This window comes from Danio rerio, chromosome 13 (assembly GCF_052040795.2).
Source record: "Danio rerio strain M-AB ecotype USA chromosome 13, GRCz13ab, whole genome shotgun sequence".
NCBI lineage: Eukaryota > Metazoa > Chordata > Actinopteri > Cypriniformes > Danionidae > Danio > Danio rerio.
This window is the reverse complement of record NC_141033.1, coordinates 25,382,043-25,406,579: the sequence shown is the minus strand read 5'-3', so window position 1 is coordinate 25,406,579 and position 24,537 is coordinate 25,382,043. Positions and strand designations below refer to the sequence as shown.

General features: G+C 35.1%; 1 protein-coding gene and 1 long non-coding RNA gene across 2 annotated transcripts in view; one reads left to right on the top strand and one right to left on the bottom strand.

Moving 5' to 3' along the window:
- The window catches only part of LOC141377176 (uncharacterized), a 56,718-nt gene extending 43,937 nt beyond the window's left edge, over window positions 1-12,781 (bottom strand). Inside the window, exons 1-2 of the long non-coding RNA XR_015505956.1 lie at window positions 12,573-12,781; window positions 12,287-12,352 (exon numbers count right to left, since the gene is read on the bottom strand). This is a non-coding gene — a long non-coding RNA (uncharacterized LOC141377176). The remainder of the gene's footprint in view (window positions 1-12,286; window positions 12,353-12,572) is intronic.
- Window positions 1,335-24,537, top strand: part of hk1 (hexokinase 1) — a 30,997-nt gene continuing 7,794 nt past the window's right edge. Inside the window, 13 exon segments of the mRNA NM_213252.1 lie at window positions 1,335-1,601; window positions 6,334-6,496; window positions 13,925-14,073; window positions 14,313-14,432; window positions 14,557-14,652; window positions 14,763-14,862; window positions 16,583-16,766; window positions 16,854-17,009; window positions 19,431-19,664; window positions 22,145-22,449; window positions 23,384-23,532; window positions 24,103-24,222; window positions 24,350-24,445. Of these exon segments, the coding sequence (NP_998417.1) occupies window positions 1,539-1,601; window positions 6,334-6,496; window positions 13,925-14,073; window positions 14,313-14,432; window positions 14,557-14,652; window positions 14,763-14,862; window positions 16,583-16,766; window positions 16,854-17,009; window positions 19,431-19,664; window positions 22,145-22,449; window positions 23,384-23,532; window positions 24,103-24,222; window positions 24,350-24,445 (1,935 nt within the window). The 5' untranslated portion in view covers window positions 1,335-1,538.

Below are 24,537 nucleotides of genomic sequence, written 5' to 3'. Positions count from 1 at the left end.
GCAAGTAAAAATATTGTTTTGTTTCACCTTCAGATGAAATACGTCAAAATTAAGAGCTTTTGTTTAAAACAAGCTAAATCATCTGCCAGTACATTGTAAAAAAAAATCCCTTATTTTAGTTTTTTTTTTTTTTTTGACCGCTAAGGTTTTTAATTACAGACATTTAACGTAAAATATCAGATTGTAAATTACTGAAATTTACCTGAAATTACAATTTAAGGAAATTTCTGTAATTTAAAGTCTGTTATTTTACAGTAAATGTCTATAATTTAACAGCCGTTATTTTAAGGCACCCTAGCTGCCAGAAAAACAGCGTAAAATAATGAATCTTTTTACAGTGTAGGTTAAGTGAAATAATCCGTTTTTGCCCTGAAATGTTGTTATTTGGACTAGAAACAAGAAAAAAAATGTGTATATATATATATATATATATATATATATATATATATATATATATAAAATCAGTATAAAGCAATTAAATAAAAATATGTGGCTCCTGTTCAACTAATCCAGACTCAAAACTATTGCAGATGAGCACATTGCGATATCGATGCTGAAACATTATATTGTGCAGCCCTATTTGACTTTTTTTATTGTAAGTGTAACAATCCTTTTCAAGAAATAAACTAATAACTGCAAGACTTAGTGAAGAAAACTCATTCCTTACTCGTTGTAATAAGCATTTTAAATGACAATTAATTCCCATAATGACATGGAAATTAACAAGGACTTCATTACCATGGCATTGTGTGTGGCTGTGAATGTTAACATCAACCCTCTCTTGTCCTCATCAGTTCTCAATCATACACAGCTGTTCGCCCATTTTTAGAGCAAACCCTTCCAGACTGACCCCCTGGTGTCATTTTTTGTTGCTATCCTTCTGGCCATTCCACCTTGCCGACAACCCCCGAAATTACACCAAAAACCCCCAGCGTCACACACTGATAACGGTCCTTTCCACTGCAAGTAAGAAAACATACACCACTTTGCTTAAACACCCTACCCTATAGCATTACTCAGCACTTTTGCTTCTCCACCCATATTTACCAACCCAGCTATTAAAGAGCTCAGACAGTACAAAGCAAAGCACTGAGAATGTGCTCTACGTGCCTCTCAGGTAAAGAGTGTCAAAAATGAGGAAGAAGAATAACTGAAAAAAGGAATGAATGGTTAAAAGTAGGAGGGAGAAGAAGTGCTCTAGGAAGGGGCCGGTCGAACTGCTCTGCCTCACAAGCCTGCTCACAAAGCTCGCCCAATAGGAGGAGAGTGAGTGGGTGGGGCTTCAGCTCTTCCCCATCCTAGCCTCTGTGCTGCATCTCATGCAAGCGCATTATATGCAGCTTGACTTCCTAGGCCGAGGAGAGACAGACATTGCCGTAGCATTGGGAGGGAACACCCCTAAGTGCCGGCTCGCCATTTTACAGGAACCCACGCTGCTTCTGGGGCCCAGACTGCTTTTTCCTGCCTCACCGGAAAGGATTGTAAGGCTTTGCTCTTCTTTTCTTCTCTTTGCTTTTTCACCAAAGAGGTGAAGCAGGATGATAGCGGCACAGCTTCTGGCCTACTACTTCACTGAACTGAAGGATGACCAGGTCAAAAAGGTGAGTGTTTCATCAATTCCTCGTCTCGTATTCGTCTTTAGCAGCATTTCCATCGCATGACAACAGGTGACACAGGCCTTCGTTTTAGAGGCGAGAGAGTCGTGAGATGCGCCTGGTATCACGTCTCACTCTGGTTGCAGCTTCTATACGTCACACAGAGCGCGACAGTGAGGATGAGAGGTTTACCCTTGCCAGTGACGACACACTGGCCGTCGGGTTTGTGCTGCAATGTCCTTGAAAGGAGGATGTGGGGCGTCAGGGAGCTGCCATGAGGAGAGGAACAATTTTTTTTTGTGCCTCTGTGTGAACGTGCTTATTGGAGAGTATGACTCTGTGTGGGGGAAGGTGGTCGTGAGCATCTGAAAGCTCCCCTCCCCCGGAGAAAGAGGGTCGGGTTACAACAGCTGACTGACGACATGCCTTTGCCAGAGAGTTTTGACAGGGTTTGAGCATATTGTGGAGAGAGGAAGAGATGTGCAAACAGAGCAGGAATGCATGTGCGCACATGTCTGTGGGTCTCGGTTTGAAGACGTGCAGTGTTTATGTTAATGGCATTCTAGTAAAAAAAATGAAAAACTTGAAGTACGTTTTACTGAATCTTAAAAATTAAGGTTTCAGCAGAATGTAAAGCTTTTAAAAAATATTTTAGTCAATCAGTCTTTTTAGATCTAAAGAATGTTTTGTGGACTAAAAATGTTCTCTGGAGGTTAAAGGCTCTGCATGGATCAGTCAATGCCAATACATAATGGCCTATTTTCAAGAGTGCCATTCTTTTTCTGAACTTTACTGAAGAATTAAAAATAATCTAGTCTAAAGTAGGAATCATATTTTAATACATATCTATCTGCGATTAATAACAAGGACAAGGGCAAATAACAAATATTAAAGGTATTACGTTATTCCGTGCTGAATTGTTTTACAACTTTCAAAATACTGTTCCAACTTTAAAGAGAATTAAAGGGATAATTTGCCCAAAATTAATATTCTGTCATCATTTACTCACCCCTCACTTCATTCAAACCTGTTTGAGTTTCTTTCTTCTGTTGACCACAAATGAAAATGTACTGAAGGATGCTGTAGCCATTGACTACCGTATTCTTTTGTTCTTGTATAGATGTCAATTGCTGCTTTTTATCATCATTCTTCAGAATATCTTGTTTTGTGCTCAACAGAAGAATGAAATTCATAAAAGTTTTGAGCCACTTGAGTGTGAGTCATTTTTATTTTGGGGTGAACTGTTCTGTTAACTGCACTACATGAAATGATCCTGGTTTGTCATAGGCCTCATTATGAACTTCTGCAGCTGCATTATTTATACTATTAACCTGCTACAGTAGGAAAACTGATGTTTTCAACATTTTAAATCATCTTTTATTTTTATATACAGTTGTCAACATTTGAAGTGGACCAAAATCATACATCAAAGTTGTCCTAAATCTACTGAGTACCCATACTTGTCTTGGAAAAATGTTGAAAAGCTTTTTTTGATCCATTTTAAATGTTGATGACTGTATAATTTATATAGATTTTATTTTATTATATATTTTATTCATCAGTACAGCTTGCTTTCATTGGTTCTCTGTTTTGAGTAAATTCTCATTTATGGTTTACTTCATAAACTACTAATAACATGCCTTCACATTTTTTAAAATAATATTATAATTCAGAGCATTTCTATGCAAAAATGCATAAAGTTAAATGTAAGACTTTTTAAGACTATTATGAATGAAATTTTAGACTTATACAAGGCTAAATGCTAAAGATTCACTTAGAATATCCAAGTTTTCACTTGCCCTATCAAAAAATTATTATAATTTAATACATTTAAAAATACAATAATGATAATTTAATAATAAAAATATAGGTCAAGTCAGTATCCTCAGCAGTAAAAAATACTTTTAAACAAATATTACTGTAAGAAAAAGTAATTAAAACATTATGGTAAAAATGCTATTTTTAAATATTAAGTTTGAGACTGGGATTGGTGATTGTATGAGTGTTAATGGGCAAATTCGGTAGCTAAACATGAACAAAAATTAAGACCTGTTAAAAAAGATCTGCAACACAATACTTTAGTAAATTTAAGTCTTTTTAAGGCCTAAATTTTAGCTTATTAGATTTAAGATATTTTAAGACTTTTTAAGACCCCGCAGATACCCTGGTATGAAGTATGTCTCCTTTTTTCAACATTGTGTTTCACTTTAAATGTATTTTACATTTATTTCAATTAAGTAAAATGTTTTCAATATAGTTTTAGTCAACAATAACACAAAAGCACAAGAGGTGACAGTTGTGTTGTGTAACATGGTTACTATAACAACATGTAAGGCATGACCAGCCAAAGTGAAATCCATATCCTGTGACTCAGCTCTGCACCTGGGTCCTGCTCTCACCTGATAAGACCTTTATGACCCTGGATGTCATATATGTAATTTGATTATAACACCTATTCTCGTCACTAATGTAGTTACTAGGAAGTAGGTGAATAAACTTTTACAGTACAGATGAAGCCATCGTTCCCCTCTCTCTCATTTAGACTGTTTGTTTTGGCAGCTTCACAACTACTCTGATGTTTTTATGAGGAAGCTGGATATTACTCATGTTGGTTACGCAATGACCCATTTTACACACTCTACTAGAACTGTGGTAACAAACTAAATTCAAGAGACTGTGGTCATCTGAATGTAAATCTAAGTTCCTTATAGGGATTTTCTACTCAAACATTACAATTTACTCACCATTTAATGGCTATGGCTTTCTTACTTCTGTTGAACATGAAAGATATTTTGAAAAATGTAGGAAACTAAACCATTGACAAAAGACATTGACTAAAGCTGAATTTTCACAGGTGCATTTTTTTTTTAAAAACATAGAAGTTTCGTTGCAGTTATGCCAGGCATCTAAACTACTCCGGTATCTTCAACCCATGAAAAGGCAAGACTTTGAAAACACTAAAGACCTTGTTTTAGTTTGGAAATGCTGGTGTTCAGTTTCAGTATAGACAGACTGAAAAGCAAACTTTGAAAACTGTTTAACAGAAGAAAGCAAATGAAACAGGTCTGAAGCAAGTGGAGGTTGAGTAAATAATAACAGAACTTTATTTTTGAATAAACTATCTATTTAAATGTAAAATATCCCTTTATATGTTAAATAAATTAAATTATATGAATTAAATAAAAATGCTTAATTACTGGCGACACGGTGGCGCAGTGAATATATCTGTGTGGAGTATGCATGTTCTCCCCATGTTGGAGAGGGTTTCTTCTGGGTGCTCCGGTTTTCCCCACAGTATAAACACATGCGCTATAGGTCAATTAAATAAGCTAAAATTGGCCGTAGTGTATGTGTGTATGTGAAGAGTATGCAGGTGTTTTCCAGTGCCAGGTTGTGTCTGGAAAGGCATCCGCTGCATAAAACACATGCTGAATAAGTTGGCGGTTCATTCTGCTGTGACAACCCCCGATTAATAAAGGGACTAAGCCAAAAAGAAAATAAATGAATGAATAAATGCCTAATTACACAAAATGGTAGTTTAGATGGTGTTTAATCAATAATATCACACTATACTTATTATCAGCACCAGCAGCATCAAAACTACTAATAAAGAAATTACAAAAATAGATAGATTGACATATATAGGCCACATAAAACCTAGAAAGTACTGTGTGTTGTTCCAACACGATCTCACTGAAATTCTTAACTTTTTCATTTAGTGGATAATTTGTATGAATTTGTATTATCTAATTCGTACACAGAGTACGTTTTGCTCATCCCCCAATGATGATTGGGTTTAGGGGCAGGGCTGGGTGCTACGCCTTTTTTTTTTTTTAATCGTACATTTTCGTACAACGGAATCAGCCACTAAACTGACAAAGCATAAAGTAGTTACGATTTCTTGTGATATCAGGCTGGTTATTTCTATTAAAGTACAATCTCTTCCAGTAGGCTAGATTAATAATCAATATACTATCCATTTTCATCATACTTAAAAGCAACAAATGCAGACCAATAAACAACATGCTGGTTGCTAATGTAAAAAAGTATTCCAGCATCTCAATCAGACGCCAGACTAAACTGAACACACGCTAAACACTTCACCATGAGTCAGCATATGCAGAAGCAGGTGCTTATGTTTACACATTTAATTCACTCTTGTTCCATTAGACTTGAGTGAAACATCTTAAACTAGCCATTTTCTTGATGAAGATCGTCTGTGTTTATCAGCAAAACTGCCCATAGGTTTCTGTCTGTATATTCTTGGCCATATAGTTCAAGGACTCACTGACCTAGCCAGTTTGACCACATTTATCATGTTCCTCGATATCGATTACCCCAAATCACCTGGGAGCTTTGAGTGCAAAAAAAGCAAAGGCCAAAGGTCAATTACTACAACACCATTCAAAAATGTGGGGTCAGTAAGATTGAAAGAAGTCTAGGAAGTCATGCTCACCAAGGCTTTATTTATTTAGATCAAAAAGTGTAACATGCTTCATTAGAAATCATTTTAATATGTTGATTTGCTGCTCAAGAAACATTTCTTATCATTGTCATTATTAAAAACAAAATAAGTCACTTTTTATCAGTTGAATAAATCTTTGAGGAATATCCACATTTACTGACCCCAAAATGTTGAATAGTACAATAAACAATGTTTTTTTAAAGTTACAGTGTTTATATCTGAAATTCAACACATTTTTCTGACTGCACTGTCATTTTGTTTCTGTTTGTGTAGATTGACAAATACTTGTACGCCATGCGGTTCTCTGACGAGACGCTGCGCGATATTATGGCTCGTTTCCGACGGGAAATGGAGAACGGATTGGCACGAGACACCAACCCGACAGCCACCGTTAAAATGCTGCCCACCTTTGTAAGGTCCATTCCTGATGGATCAGGTAAGCTTATCTTTTCTATTTCCACAAAGTGAACATGAGTGCACACGTAAAGCACACTCGTCTAGCAACAGATGTATGAAATAATTCCAAATGCTTGCTTTAGAAATCAGTCTGAAAGGAAAACGACATCTATAGTATCAAATAACAGTAAATATATACCAAAATAATGACAACGAGCATGCACAATATTGGCATCATGGGCACTTCGAAATACAGTGGATGCCTTTTAAGAATGTTCAGACTATTGTATTAGCAGTAGTGTTCATCTTAAAAGTCTTGATAGGCATTTTATTTTAAGCATTAACATTTTTATGTTGATCTGGCCTACGACACTGAAAAATTCTGTACGTATTTAATAGACCTTTTGTTTGTTAGCTCTTTACAGTAAACTTACATTCGTTAACATGAGTTAATTTAACTTTTTAACATCAAGAATTATGACTTTTGATTTTAATTTCTTAGTTATAGCCTAATATTGTATTATAATCAAAACTCATAATCATTTGAAGTAGAGATAATAACTATAAAAATTCAGCTGTATTTTTTATTAACTCTTGATTTTAATGAATTAACTAGCCTTTACAAGATAGAGTTTATTGTAAAGTGTTACCTGTTGTACTTTATCATCGTTTAATTTGTTTAAAACATGTATTTACACGGAATGTGTAAATACAATAAAGCAATACACATTTACGGCTTATTATACTTGTTAAAATAATCTTTTTTGCAGCTTAGGTCAATCTTGTGATAATACATGGTGATAAAAGCTTCAGCAAATAATCGCAACAAGAAAAATTTGTTACAGACTGAAGCCTAAATAAAAGACTAATAAAGAGACAGCCAGGGCTTCCCTCACAAGTTAATGTCAAGTAAATAGTTGAGTTTGCAGTTCTGTCTGTCAGGGCAAATCAGTCTCAAAAAGAAATGTCAGCTTTCTTTACTGTGATTATTTTTAAAAGCTTTTACAAAAAAGAACCTTAAATTTGACCAAAATACTGGTCTTAAATCTTAAAAGCAAAGATGTTTACATTTTAAATGAAGGTGCAGTTCACCCCCTTAAAATTGCCATTTATTTAACCTCCACTTGTTCCAAACATGCTTGAGTTTGTTTCGTCTGTTGATCAAAAAATAAGATATCTTGAAGAATAGTAGAAACCAGCAGCCATCAACACACTCAATATTATTTTTTACTACTATGGATGTCAATTGCTGTTTTTTCCAACATTCTCTAGAATATCTTGTTTACGGTTCAACAGAAACTCAAACAGGTTTGGAACCACTTAAGAGTGACTAAATGTTTAGTAAATACTTTTGTGGGGGGTGAACTATCCCTTTAATGCTTTAACTGAAATGGGTTGTAGTTGTACTCTTTAGAGATCTCACAAGTGAGTTTGGGGTAAATTACAACCTCAGTTTTTTTGACAAAGGCTATACTGTATGCAAGCTGTTACAAAAAAACTTGTTTAACCAGTATTGCTACAAATGTAGGTTTTTTTTCTTACCACAAAGAGCTGTAATTTCAACAGTGAGGTAACTGATTTTTACAACAACAAAAAAAACTTTAAAAACAAAACTGTTGAGTGTTTCAAGGTTGTTATTCAGCTTTTGTTAAAACTATATTTGAAAAAATTCTGTTCAAGGTTTTACATTTGTTTTCAAAATATTTTATTCGCAACAGAACATCTTCACGCACATGCAGTGTTTCTGACAGCATGGAAAAACAGAATAAACTAAATAAAAAGAATAAAATAAATAGGCCCTAAATATTTTTCACTTAAGTTAGAAATCAAGACTACAAAACAAAAACACTGACTGAATCCTACTTAAGAACTAGCATAAGCTATTTTTTACTCATCATATGTTTTGTTTTTTTTTCATCAAATAAAAATAGCAGGCTTAAATTGATCGCTTGTTTGCAAAGCAGTGGACATTTCAGAAAGTTTGTGGCTTCTTTCTCTACTTGTGCAAAGACACTGAGGTGTTTATGATGCAGATCTAGAGAGCCCATCAGTGCTGGTTTAGCATCAACTCATCTGTGCTAAACTGTGACCAGCAATGACTTTCTTTTCATTTCTTTCATTTTGCTTATTTGTCAAAATACATCTGTAGTTGCATGTGTTAGCGCCCGGTGAATTAACAAACGTGTTGCACAATTATGCAGCAAAACTTTAAAAAAATACAAAAGAAAAAAAAAATTAAACTGTTTAAACTGATACCATTAATCGGTTAAAATTCTTCTTTCTTTGGAGAGAGGTGCATGAATACCTTGTAAAAATATTGCAGACCCAGTATGACTTTTGCCCAAGCTTATACATACTTGGTGACCCCTGTCCCTTAAGCCACATGAATAAAGCCAACAAAGCACAGAGGATACAGAGCTGTATCGTGCTAGGCAGACGGGCGATTGTTAAAAACTGGAAATCTTTCAGTAGAACTCCGATCTTCAAATGGATCTCAGCGTTAGCATGAGTTGCAGCTTTTGAAAACCACTTCTACAGTTTACATGCAAGGATTTAAATTTATTTTGATAAATTGGAAATTTCTGCGACCCACAATGTTAGCAAACATGTAACGTGACAAAATAATAATTAGGCTATGATATTAGCACCCTTGTATATGTTTTGGTTTGGTTTAATTACGCAGTTTATATGATGTTATTTATTTATTGTATTTATTTATTTTGTATAATTCTGCTTTCATGTTAATGCTCTATATTTGATCTTCATGTGCGTTATTTGAAATAAGAAAAATCAATAAAAAGTTTAAATCATAAAAAAATGCTTAATTTCGGTTAATGGTTAATGGTTAATCGGTTAACGTGAGCATCCCTAGGCAAAGCACTTCCAAAGCTAGAACTTCTGAAAAGTAAACAGGCTATAATGACTCTTTCAAATAACATCTGAATGAATAATATATGGCCTCCTCCAAATGTATTTAAAATGCAAACTTAAATACAGAACAGCATGTGAAACCTATTGCCAATTGGCCCTAATATTGAACCGACTTCCCCCATGTCACAACACATTCAGAGCTGCATCGACATGTGCTCCTGCCTTTCTACGTGCCCTGCAGCATCCAACCAAAAGCATGTAGAGTTACATCACGGATTATATGAGCTGTAATCCCAGTCCGATTGGCATGTGAGAGTTGACTTCAGTGCAATTCATCAACATTCAAACCATGATATGTTTATTAAGCATGGAAGATTCTCTGCTCTTGTATTAACTAATTAATAGCGATTAAACAACGCGGACATACAGTAATGGATTTGATTGATTTTGCATCTGCATCAATAATACATCCATCACTGCCGTGTGGAGTTTATTATTGTAAACAGGATACATATAGCAAGAGCAGATCCTCAGTCCTAAGGTGCTGGACACTCTAGTATAAGCAATGTTTAAAATAGATTCTGACCTCTTAACATCTCAATGATAAAATGCCAGAGTGTTTACAGCAGGTCTGCACACTCCTGTATATGAAAATGTCCACCAGTAGACAGTCACCTGAACTTAAAAGAAATGGCTTTGATCTCTTGTGCTTTGCAACAATTATAAATGTCCTAAAACAAATCGAATATGAGATTTTAAAGTATTCTAGAGAAAAATGCAATCATTTTTTTTTAAAGTATGCAAAAATTTTATTCAACTGAGTCTTTCTTGAGAATCGTCTAAAGATTTATCTTTTTCGTCAACACTTGAGACTGTTTTCTTTTTTCTACTCTCTATATAAATCTTTCGGTATCTAATCCTTTATTTCTTTTATTTCCACTAATCCGGAAATATAAATACATATTTAAATTTGAAAATTCTGTTGATCTTCTAATCTATCTTTTTGTATTTTTTACTTTTTTTGTATTTTTTAAAATTTTTTGATTTTATATAAAAAACAACTATAATAACAAAACAGCAAAATTATAATAAACAAAAAAACTTAATCTGACAGTCTAACAATGACTCTCTCTCATTTACTCTATAATCTATTTAGAAGCTTTAGATTAAAGAACCTGCCAGATGATTAAATGTTTAATGTAGTGCATCTTTATTATCTGTACTCAGCTGTCATTTAAAAAATAAAGTTTTCCAGGAATGGTTAAATATTATTATTATTATTTTAAATGTGAAAATGTTTAACTACGGGGATAATTTTTACTGCTTTTTAACCAGGGATATAAAGATTCATCTGACTCACGATTTGATACGATTCAAGATACTAATCTAACGATTCACGATTTAGTCTCGATTTTTTAACTAAATTATTTGAAACAAATTTAAGGTGAAGAGCCCTTTCATTTTTTTCTTAAATGCTGCACATTTTTAGCAAAATAATATATATTTTTTGTCATAACTTAATTGACATCTGTCAAAACTTTTTAAAAACTTTTTACATTTCAAAAACAAATAACCCCCCCCCCACCCACCCACAAAAAAAAATTATTAAAATTTTTTTAATAATAATAATAGAAACTAAAGAACATTAATATAAACAATCTAAATTTGTGACTGTGCTGGGATTTTACATTTTTGAAAAGAAATATCAGCATGTTTTCTGATAAAAAGCTGAGGTCAGCATTTATAATGTCCCCTGCTGAAAATAACCCTTTCACAAGGGGACTGAGATGGCTGGTGTGGAGATGTAAGCATTTTCTAAACCAGAGAGCAGTGTGTACAGTGGTGATCAATAGGCTTTCTGATCCAGGGAACTGGCCACTGGCATTAAATTGTGATTATAAAATTACTAACTATATAGTAGGATAGAGAAAGAGGTTGAACATGATTTTGAAGATGAATAATTAATATTACTTGTTTAATTAATAAGTATAAGTATCAGTGATACACTTAAGAAGAGATAATATTGAGAAATTTTAAACATTCAATAATAAGCAAATGATTAAAATATGCATAAACTATATTGAAAATGAGAGGTTAAAATAATCTAATACCTGGATCTGTAACTGAACAGCTTTCGCTATGAAAACACTTATGGACCATATGATTTTTGTAGCAAGCGGGGCTGCAAATCATCCGGTCTGCGTGGTTTGGCTTATTAATAGTTTTTTTTGCATATAGACGTCAGTGACGGTAGGTTTTCACTGTGCTGACGGTTATTGTGCATCATATTTGTTGTTCTGTTAGAGTAAGTGTCTTTTTGCAGTATTGCACATAGTTTTGTTTGTCTGGCGCACCTCACCGCAGTCATATTACTCTGCCAGCCCACCTCTTGCTCGCCGCTGATGTGTAGGTTGTGTACCTATTAACACAGCGCCCCTTCTGTTTAAAAAAGTATTACGATTCATTCAACATCTCTACTAGTTTAAATCGTCACATTCATTTATCGATTTTCAACCAGCTCACGTTGAATCGTTACATCCCTATTTTTAACCCTTTATCTGGCCACATTGGAATTAATTACAATACTTTTTTAGGCCATAAAGGTTTAAAAGTCTTGTAATAGCCCCCTTTAACATTCCAGGGGTTTTCCTTATAAAACTTTGCCTTATAGAAAGTTAATAGCTAGTTACATAATGTTGGGGGTTAATTGTAGGTATGGGATATGATAAAAGGATGTAGAATAGACTCATGAACAATAAGGCATTGATACATGCTTTATAAGAACTAATAAACAGCCTTGTGCAAGCAAGTAAATAACTAGTTAAAAGCAGGAAATAGTCTAAATATGAAAGTGTGACCTTAAATGACATATTAAGGTATTAAAACGTAAGTCACACAAAAATAAACTCAGTTTGCTGAATCAGTTTTGCAATGTAAGCTTTACATTCAGTTAACTGACCTTTCCAGATGATGCTGAGTTTACAGTATTAAAAATCTCCACACTGGCAGACAGCTTATTTCCAACCTAGAAACAGAAGACGACAAGAAAAAAAGCCATTTGATTTTCAGTGTTGCTTGGCAACAAGCACTGCACATAATATCGACAATCTGGACACGTCGAGGAGCTTTGAAAACCAAGAAAGACGTTTATAGAGAGCATTTCTGACCTAGTGCAAACATCTCTTACGCTCTTTCTGTTTATTCAAATGTATAAACAGAAATGTAATCAGTATTCTATTACACACATTTGCTGAAGAATCTGTTGCTCGGGACTCATGGGTTTTCTCGCTGTAAGAGGGCTACTTGTGTTGATTTGTCTTCGTCTTTGGCCAGCTCTGTAAAGCATTCCTGATTAATCCCCCTTGGTCACAACCAAAATAAATGCTGATTCACTGTCTCACTCTCACATGAACGGTACACTATAACCAGTTAACTTTCTGCCACGGTGTCATATGCTTAACAGCATCTGTGCCCTTTAAGTAGCTTAATAAAGCAATTCCCAGAAGTGGAAAGTTATTGATGGATTATTATTATATACATTTAAAGGGATAGTTCACCCAAAAATTTAAATTCTGTCATCCTTTACTCTCCCTACAGCATCTGTTTGAGTTTCTTTCACCTGTTAAATGTAAAAGAAGATATTTTGAAGAAATCTGAAGACGTGTAACCATTGACTTCCACAGTATTTGTTTTTGTCTACTATGGAAGTCAATGGTTACAGGTTTTCAGCTTTCATAAAAAAAATATTCCTTTATGTAAAACAAGATAAAGAAACTTCTTTACTGAGTTACAGTGTACAGTCAGACATGTAATTCTTTCATCATTTACTCATTTAAAGTACAGAACAAACAATGTCTGCACACTGATGTTTATACATGCTCCATTAAAAATTATTTTAAGCAAGCTTTCAACCATTAGGTCTTTGCCAGGCATAAAAAAAATAATTAAGGGTGGCACGGTGGCTCTGTGGTTAGCATTGTCGTCTCACAGCAAAGTCTCTGGTTTGAGTCCCAGCTGAGTCAGCTGGTGTTTCTGTGTGGAGTTTGCATGTTCTCCCCATGTTCACATGGGTTTCCTCCGGGTGCTCCAGTTTCCCCCACAGTTCAAAGACATGCACTATAGGTGAACTGGGTAAACAAAATTGAACGTAGTGTATGAGTGCGTGAATGAATGAGTGTGTATGGGTGTTTCCCAGTGTTGGGCTGTGGCTGGAAGGCTGGAACATAAAACATATGCTGGAATAGTTGATGGTTCATTCCGCTGTGGTAACCCCTGATAAATAAGAGACTAAGCCAAATGAAATCAAATGAATGAATGAATGAATGAATGAATGAATGAATGAATGAATGAATGAAAATTCAATGAGGCACGATTCAACTGTCAGGTTTTTATGATCAAAACTTTTAGAGATTTTTTATGGTGCATAGACATATTAGTGTGCAGACATTATTTTTGTACTTCATTTTGATGGATTTTACAGATTTCTGGTATGTGAGCCCCTCTTTGGCATTTTTTGAGCAATTTTGATCATTATCATGTCATTTTGGCTCAACTCTCCATCCCTTCAACATTAATGATTTCTTTAATTCACTTACAGAGAAAGGAGATTTCATCGCACTGGATCTGGGTGGCTCTAATTTCCGTATTCTGCGTGTAAAAGTGTCTCATGAGAAGAAACAGACAGTGCAGATGGAAAGTCAGATTTACGAGACTCCAGAAGACATCATCCACGGCAGCGGATCACGGGTATACGACCACTTCTTCATCCACCTGAAACCATAACAAAACATTACTGGGACTATAGCAGATAATTAAAATGGGGAACTAGGCATTTATGTTACTACTGTATAACTTTAGTATTTCAAACTACTGTTAAATCTTATACAGTTTAATTTAAGTTGAATAGGTTTTTGATCTTCAGAGCAAGCCATTCAGATTTTATGTAAAATATTCTTGTCTTATTATCATTAGTATTATTCTTGCAGTTGTTTGACCATGTTGCAGAATGTCTTGGAGACTTCATGGAGAAACAAAAAATTAAAGACAAGAAGCTTCCTGTGGGCTTCACCTTCTCATTTCCTTGTTCACAAAGCAAACTGGATGAGGTAACAGAGAATCATTCACTCGTTAAATTCATTGTTCTACTTCTGTATGTCAAAGATCAAACTTACACAACTCAGATTTATATTTTCTTGAATGCTTTAAACACTTTTTTTTGTATTTTTACAGGCTGTTTTGCTGACATGGACGAAACGCTTCAAGGTTAATGGAGTAGAGGGAATGGATGTAGTGAAGCTTCTCAATAAGGCCATTAAAAAACGTGGAGTGAGTATTATCAAGTCATTCTTTCTATTGACCATCTGGTTGATGTACAGGTGGATAATATTAATGTATTATTTAAAGAGGGATTTAATAGTGAAATGATGTACTTACAGGATTACGAAGCAGATATAATGGCTGTTGTCAATGACACTGTTGGAACTATGATGACCTGCGGATTTGATGACCAGCGATGTGAAGTCGGCATTATCATAGGTAAATAATATTAATAATATTATCTCCTTGTTCAAATTTTATCTATACTTGCATCTACACTCACCGGCCACTTTATTAGGTACACCTTACTTGCAGGTTGGCTCCCGTTTTGCCTTTAGAACTGCCTTAATCCTTCATGGAATAGATTCAATAAGGTACTGAAAATATTCTTCAGAGATTTTGGTTCATATTGACAGTTCCGCCACATCCCCAAGTTGCTCTATTGGATTGAGATTTTGGTACCGTGGAGGCCATTTGAATACAGTGAACTCATTGTCATGTTAAAAAAAAAACAGTCTGAGATGATGCATGCTTTATGACATGCCGCATCATCTTGCTGGAAGTAGCCATCAGAAGATGGGTACACTGTGTTCAAAAGGGATAAACATTGTCAGCAACAATACTCAGCTAGGCTGTGGTGTTGACACACTGCCGATCACTAGATATTTTCTCTTTTTCTGACCATTCTCTGTAACCTCTAAAGATGGCTGTGCGTAAAAATCCTAGAACATCAGCAGTTTCTGAAATACTCAGACCAGCCTGTCTGGCACCAACAACCATGCCACGTTCAAAGTCACTTAAATCATTTTTCTTCCCCAATCTGATGCTGGGTTTGAACAACAGCAGATCGTCTTGACCATGTCCACATGCCTAAATGTATTGAGTTGCTGCCATGTGATTGCCTGATTAGAAACTTGCGTTAATGAGCATTTGGACAGGTGTACATAATAAAGTGGCTGGTGAGTGTGTGTATATATGTATATATGTGAGTGTGTGAATCAAGTATAGTAATTAAAGCTTATATACTCATATATATATATATATATATATATATATATATATATATATATATATATATATATATATATATATATACTTATATACTTATATATATATATATATATATATATATATATATATACTTATATACTTATATATATATATATATATATATATATATATATATATATATATATATAAGCTTTAATTACTATACTTGATTAGTCATCTGCTTGTACCTCACTCAAGTGCACAAACACATTTTGAATCAGTGAGCGTACACCCAGACAGTTATTGCTTCCAGCACAACAGAGAGCTCAAGAGCACCTCACCTAAGTATCAAAGATGGAGATTCATTCTCTGCCCCAGCTTCAATTCCCTATGTCTGTTGTAAAATAGCTTTTTTGAATGTGTAGGTGGGCAAATTTTCAAAAACTACACGATAATTGGTGTTACTGAGTTACAAACATAAAAACAAATTCTTAACTGCCTAAAACGAGTGCCAATAAATCCAGTCTCACTTCCTGCTCCAAGTAATAACATCAATCTTGATTGGCTGCCAGTGAACAAAGTCTCAATTTGAGAGGCCTAAAAGAGTTTGTTTTGTGTTGCTGACATTTAGGGAAGATAGTGTTTTCTGTGTCGTAAAATCAAATTCACTTTCCAAGGAGTCAATTTCAAATTTATCCCTTTATAATTTAAATAGTCCTTTAAAATAGCACTATAGGGTTAAATTAGTTCAGGTTCATTAGTCTAGGGTTTTAAAGTTGTATTTAGCTTTTTTTTGTTTTGTTTTCAGTAATATTGAAGAATAACATTGTTATTCAATGTTCAAATTAAGAGGGAAAACTAGGAATATTTCTAATATTCTAAATATACTCAATCAAAGCTTTTGGATTTCTGAACATCTGCGATGACATATGTTGCTGTGATCCCTCAGGTACCGGCACTAATGCATGCTACATGGAGGAGCTCAGACACATGGACATGGTGGAGGGAGATGAAGGCAGGATGTGTATTAATACTGAATGGGGGGCGTTTGGAGATGACGGCACATTGGAGGACATCCGGACTGAGTTTGACAGGGAGATTGACCGAGGATCCCTCAACCCTGGCAAGCAACTGTAAGCACACAGAACTTTAAAAGCTTGCAGAAAACTCATTTTAAGTAACTTTTCAGAAGGTAAAAGCGAGTGTTGGCTGTTTGTCAGGTTTGAGAAGATGGTGAGTGGGATGTACATGGGTGAGCTGGTGAGGCTGATCCTGGTCAAAATGGCTAAAGAAGGCCTGCTGTTTGAAGGCCGCATCACACCAGAGCTGCTTACAAAAGGAAAAATCGAAACCAAGCACGTTTCTGCAATTGAGAAGTAAGTTTGTTTCATTACCATTCTCATTTTAATTCATTAATTACTGACAATATATGACAATATATACAATACTGTGCAAAAGTTTTACTGATGTAAAATGGATATATGTGAGCCTTTACCACAAAACCAGTCATAAGTGTACAATTTGTTTGTATTTTTATATTGAGATTTATACAAGGTGAATACATTATCTTTTATTTGATACACGTATGATTTGTTAGCATAGGACGTAGGTTAGTTTAAACTCATTAGACTAACCTAATCATCAACTGTTTAAGACGTAAAAGACAATGTTAAAGAGAGGCTGTTTGTTCTGGTTGAAGCTGCATTTCTATACCAGTGTAGTTCGCAATATTGTCTGAATAAAATGGAATTGTGAAAGTTGAAAAGTACAGATAAGTATTAATTTATTAAGCCATTCCTTCTGAAAAGGTTTTCAGTGACAATAGTTTTCATTTTCAGCATGATAATGATCTGCTAATTGGAGTGAAATCCTATTTGTAGAAAGAAAACAGCTGATGAAACACAGACAGCATAAAATGGCCTCCACAGAGTCCAGACCTCAATATTATTGAGACTGTTTGAGATCACCTGGACAGAAAAAGAAGGATATGACATGCTAGACCTAAAGAAGAACTCTGGAAAGTGCTAAAAGAAGCCTGATATTACACAGCACATTATTTCTGAAAATGTCAGAACAATTACAACAAAATAGTTCAGGCCGTGCTTGGTAGGATTGCATGATTTCTGGCACTATGGTAGTATCATAATACTATGGCTCCAAAATACTGGTTGTGCCACTGTAGTTTATAAATGGTAGTATCATAATTAATGGTTTATCTACAATAGATACTGTTGCACGTGGAAAATCCACTAAAATACTCACACATTTGTACAACATTGGATTATTTTAATAGTTTGTGGGGCCCTTTAAGGTTGCAAATCTGTGTAGAATACACACCTTTTATGGTAACCTATTGCACAGTTTCAATTCGAACGCACATCTGAATCAGTTCATTTTTGATCCAGTTAATATGATTCAGTAGCTATAACAATCGTGACAATCTCTTTAAAAGAACGACTCACAAAGTGAAATTTTGAATTACTTTGGATTCTTACCTGATAGGACTGAAAAAAATGGATGAAAAACACAAAATAGCAACAGGCAACATTGAAACAATTTTTGACCACTTAATATGGGCTAATTTTGTTGGAAAAATGCTCAAATGTAACAGGTTATCTAAAAAATAAACATAACAATGAATAAATTTTAGGTGAAGTGGTGTGCAATCAATGCTTATTGGCCTTTAGGGAATTATGACTTACATTCAAGTAGGCCTATTGTAACATAAAATATGGTATTTCTGAAAATGTTCTTTATAATTTAAATTATGAATTACAGTATCGCAATGTACTTGGTATATAAACTTCTACTATTACTAATTAATGGTATCGGGACAACCCTAGTGCTTGGTGCCAAAGGAAGCCACATTAAACATAGACTTTTGCTTGAAGAGGAAATGTTGTGCTGCTGTTGTTTTGCACATACTGTCTTTCCTATATTTTCTATTTCTATATATAGCCAGTAAAAAATATATAATATAATCAATATAATAATATATTATACAATAACTTATGGTGACGCAGTGGCGCAGTATGTAGTGTTGTCGCCTCAAAGCAAGAAGGTCGCTGGCTTGAGCCTCGGCTGGGTCAGTTGGCATTTCTTTGTGGAGTTTGCATGTTCTCCCCGCATTTGCATGAGTTTCCTCCGGGTGCTCCGGATTCCCCCACAGTCCAAAGACATGCAGTACAGGTGAATTGGGTAGGCTAAATTGTTTGTAGTGTATGAGTGTGAATAAGTGTGTATGGATGTTTCCCAGTAATGGATTGCAGCTGGAAGGGCATTCGCTGCGTAGAAAATACGCTGGATAAGTTAGTGGTTCATTCCACTGTGGCAACCCCAGAATAATAAAAGGACTAAGCCGAAAAGAAAATGAATTAATGATACAATAACTTATAAAATAAAAAACATTTGTCATTAACTGCTTTTCTAAAGTGTTTTATAGTATAATATGTTCTAAATATTTTGTTCATTTAAAAATTCTATTTAATTTTTTCTAAACAATAATAATATTATTTTCATTTTAAAAAAATACTGAACTCTTATTTTAAAAATTGAAGCAATTATTAGTGGATCAACATTCAAGCCAATACAAATGGTTCTTTGTGACTCCAAAAATCATGAAATTTCCAATCTTTTAAAAACTAAACACAGAAAGTAGTAATCCGCACTCATAAATATTCTTGTTTTGATGCTTTTTCAAATTTACATTCATCAGGAGACAAAAACAGATGTTTTTCCTCAAAGCCATCCTCAGTAAGATTCCTTCAATCTCACGAAACTACCATTTTTTCTTCTAGGAGCAAGGAAGGACTAACCAAAGCCAAGGAGATTTTGACACGCTTGGGTGTAGAGCCGTCTGAGGACGACTGCATTGCTGTGCAGCATGTTTGTGCCATTGTCTCTTTTCGCTCTGCTAATCTAATTGCTGCCACTTTGGGTGCAATCCTGACACGTCTGAAGGACAACAAGAACACCCCACGTCTCCGCACCACCGTGGGCATTGATGGCTCCCTATACAAGATGCACCCACAGTGAGTATCACATTCATCATTTTTAAAATCAGACTCAAACATGGCTTATTATTACTAGTAATTGCATGTAACAAGTCATTACAGAGGGATTTAAGAATACATTCGCAGGTGCATGTGACACTCTGGAGAGTACTGAACTCGCTAAAGGGCTTTTGAGACAAAGGCGAGCTCTATTAATATACACTGAGTAGGTTTCCATAGGAGCAGCTGTGCCTCAGTTTGTTGTGACATTCTCAGTGACCTTCTCTGGACACTAAACTAGACATTAAAAGGTCACAGAGATCAGTTGAAACACACATGATTAAACTAGAGCTTATATCACATGAATTCTATCCAATCCATGTCACGTATTCACAACAATTCACAGGCCTCTTTGAATGTGAGGATAGACAGTAAGTCTTTAAATAGAAAACCTTTAGACTCAGTGAAAGCTGAGAGAGGGGTTTGGGAGAATGAGACAGGGCTATAAGACAATACATCATGACATAAACACTGTCCTTTAAACGCCTTGAACAACGATGGTTTTCAGATAAAATATCCTTCAAACTAAAGCTTTAAAATATATATATAATAACTGATCGATTTATGGTTTGTTTGACAATTATTTATATTACACAACACTTTGAAACTCTGAATTCTGTTTGGAGAAAGTCTGCTTTCTAGTTGGCCCTTCAAACAGAAGATGTTTTTCTATTCCACTGTGCTACTTTACCGTAGGTTTATATATAAACACAAGCTAGATGTGTTAGATCACTGCTTTTCCATCTCAGGGTTCTAACATAATGCTTAAAGGGGGGATAGTTGGTCCAAAAGTGAAAATGTACCCACGTTTTATCACCCTCAGTTGGTTCCATACCTTCATGAGATTTCTCTCTTCTGTAGAACACAAAAGAAGATATTTTGAAGAATGTTAGAAACTGGTAACCATTAGCATCCTTAGTACAAATATTATGAATGTCAATAGGATTTTTCAAAACATTATTCTGAATATCTTGTTTTGTGTTTAACTGAAGTAACTACATGAATGTAAGTAAATGGTTAGAATTTTTTTCAATTTTGCATGAAATATCCCTTTAAGTAAAAAGAGATAAACCTTTTTTAAAAGCATTTTGTGTTTTTTTTTCAATTGCAATGCTCAATTTTTTTGATAAGCTTTTCAGTCAAGCTCACATTTTAAACATGTTAGTTTACGTTCACACTGCAAGGCTTAGTGCTTAAATCAGATCTTTTTCTCAAATCTGATTTGTTTTTGCATACTGTAGCTGTTCACATTGTTATAAATGTGGCCAATATCAGATTTGCAGTGTGATCAGATCATGAACCTAAACTGACCCGCATGCACCAATATACAATTACGCACAGCACGAAATGTCTAATAATGCACACAATGTGTATACTGTATAAAATAAGCACGTTGTCAGATTATGCTTAATATGATTATTGCCCTTTTCACAGACAACAGTGGTGTATTTCATGAACTGTAAAGGGTTGTTCTGCTATTACTAATGTGTTCTTCCCCATTCCAAACCTAAAATAAGTCTCTTGTGATTGAAAACACTAATAATTTGTGATTTATGACAAGCGTGGTGCAGGTTTTTCTGACCACTGGTGTACTGAACGCATCAAGGGTTAATATAATGATTAAAGCCACAAATTGAACTGTGATGGAGGAGTTGGTCTGTCTCTGTTTGCAGATTTATTTCATTTTACTTTGTTATAAACAACAGGCACGTGCCGAAGGGAGGTTTGGGTTCTTGAGCACCTGCCCTTTTTTTCTCTCAGAGAGAAAGTTCCCCCTAAAAATTAAGTGCACGAATCCCCCGACGCTCTTCAGCTTTGTGATCAACTCACGCTCCAATCGTTAACCAGATTGGTAAACAAGCACCAGTTTTGCTTTTACATTTTTTTCAAAATGAACAACCAACTTTCTGTGGTAAATAATCTGCCCTGTGTGCCATTCTACTATGCTGCTGAGGAGTGGATGATGTTTGTTGCAGAATGATGACGCATGCACTCAAAGATTATGTAAAAGTCACATAAAATCCTACATAACTATTCACACAGCGGATGCATTGCAAAACATCAGATCTGTGTCTGATTTAATACTACATATAAAAGTGGCACAAATCTGAATTAAATAGATCAGATTACATGCGGTTTGGGCTGTTCACACTGTCAAGACAAAAACAGATCTGAGCCACATGTGGGCAAAAAAATCTGATTCGGGCCTCATTTGCCTGGAGTGTGAACGTAGCTTTAGTGACCATTCTCGCAGAATGTGCTTTTGCCATGCACCTGCAGTTTGAAAAAAAAAAAGTTTTCTTTATGCAAAACATAAAGATTTACGAAACAAAATGAAAGTTGGAACAGATGAACATGAAAAGAATGTGGCATAACGGAAAGATTCCCTCACAGACTGACAACCTGACTGGAATGAGCAATGGTACGTCATTTAAACCCACTGAATCTGTTTCTGCCAGGTATGCCCGTCGGTTGCACAAAACAGTGCGTCGTCTGGTGCCAGAGTCTGATGTTCGCTTCTTGCTGTCTGAGAGTGGAAGTGGAAAGGGAGCTGCACTGGTGACAGCCTGGGCTTACCGTTTGGCGGACCAGGAGCGTCAAATTGCAGAAACCCTGGAAGAGTTCAGGTTGACCAAAGACCAGCTGCTAGAGGTGAAAAAGAGGATGAGAACTGAGATTCAGAATGGACTGAGCAAGAGCACCCAAAACACAGCCACCGTCAAAATGCTGCCCACATATGTGCGGAGTACCCCTGATGGATCAGGTATGAAGGAACAACTAACAATACAGTGTATTTTCCTAAAAATAAGGCAACCAATCTATAGGAATCCTAGAAATGCAATGCTCTTTCATATATGGTCAGATTTCCAACTCAGAACAAAAATATTATATAATTACACTGGACAAAATCCATTCATGCATCTTATTTGAAAACCACTTGCTCCTCAACTATGATTTTTTTAATCCCTACTGAAATGCATCAAAGTATAATCCTATGCTTAGTCCACTCCATACAGGTTTATGGCATGTTTTGTATCCCTAGTATTTAATTAAGATGAAAGTTTTAGCCCCGTGGAATAAAAATAAAGTTTTAAATGTGTTAGTTAGTATCATTATGCTAGTTTTATGGATATCTGTAAGCTAATGTGCTCCACACAAAATTTGCATTTAGAAGATACAAACCTGACATAAACATATAAAGCTTGCAGTTTATCTCTTCGCCTTGTTTGTCACCATGCCTAAACAATCAATGATTTATTTTCACGTCACCTCATACTTAATTTTCTCTTCAAATTTTGACCAATCAAATGCTCTGACATGTCCCGCACCTTTTAAGAGGCTTCTCATATGTATTTCATTTGATGGTCTTGAGCTCAACTGCTCTTTTTGGCAGAGCTGTGATAAAACAAAACACCATTGGCTGTTTATTTAAAACGTGGAGAAGATACTCTCACTCTCCCACTCTCACTTTGTGTTTATGTTGAAATTACGTAAAAAACATCAAATAAAAATGTATTTGAAAATCTTTTAAAGCACTTTAATATCTAGCTGAGTTAAGAAGAATAGAGGATGCAGATGTAGCCGTACAATCAGACGAATGCGTAGGAAACACACAACAATCAAATATCACAATTATGGCAATAAAGGAGTACATTGTCATGTGCAGCAATATTGATGATATTTTCTTTTATATACAGAAAACGGTGACTTTTTGGCTCTGGATCTTGGAGGTACAAACTTCAGGGTCCTTTTGGTAAAGATTCGCAGTGGCAAGAGACGAACTGTGGAGATGCATAATAAAATTTATGCCATTCCCATAGAAGTAATGCAAGGAACCGGAGAGGAGGTGCGTAGTCATTATGGCATACAAGGTGTTCAATTCAATACTTACACACAAAAATTTTTAAATGTAGATAAATAAACTAGAGTCAGTTACATGATATATTAAGAAAGACATTCATTATTTTACTCAGCTAGCATGTGCTGATCATAAATTTTAAAGAAATATATATATATTTAAATAAATGCTGTCTACTATTAGTCAAAGAATTCTGCAAAGTGTCTGCAAAACCCTGTACAAGATTGACAATAATAAGAAATGTTACGCAAGCACCAAATTAACTTACTGAATTAGATTGATTTCTGAAGAATCGTGACACTGAAAACTGGCATGAGCTTTGCCATCATTGGAATAAATCTGAATAACTGACAAATTATTTTTTTAAATGCTATTTTAAATTTCCCTATTTTAAATACTGTATAGTTACAATCAAATAAATACAGCCTCAAAACTGGTAAACATAATGTCTGCTCAATTGTAATGCATTCTTTAATGGCAATGACTCTAAACTAATGTGCATCTTTGTATAAAGATATTATGCAACGATGATTGATGCTATTTCTGTTCCTCTTGCAGCTTTTTGATCACATCGTGTACTGCATATCTGACTTCCTGGACTACATGGGAATGAAGAATGCCCGTCTGCCTCTGGGCTTTACCTTTTCTTTCCCCTGCAGACAAACTAGTCTTGATGCGGTAAGCTGCCCTTTTTGCTTCCTTTTTCAATTCATTAGCCAATCCATTAAATAAAATATGAATTTATTGTTTTTATTATGATTTATTTTCTGAAATCCTGATTTTCTTCATGCTTTGATGGATACAGGGACTCTTGGTGAATTGGACGAAGGGCTTTAAAGCCACAGACTGTGAAGGTGAAGATGTTGTCGGCCTTCTGAGAGAGGGGATCAAGAGGAGAGAGGCGAGTTTTAAGATGACACATTAGTTGGATTTTAAATCTAGACGTCTTTGGCCTTGTTGCTTTGGCTGTGAATTACAGATTGTTCATGCTCG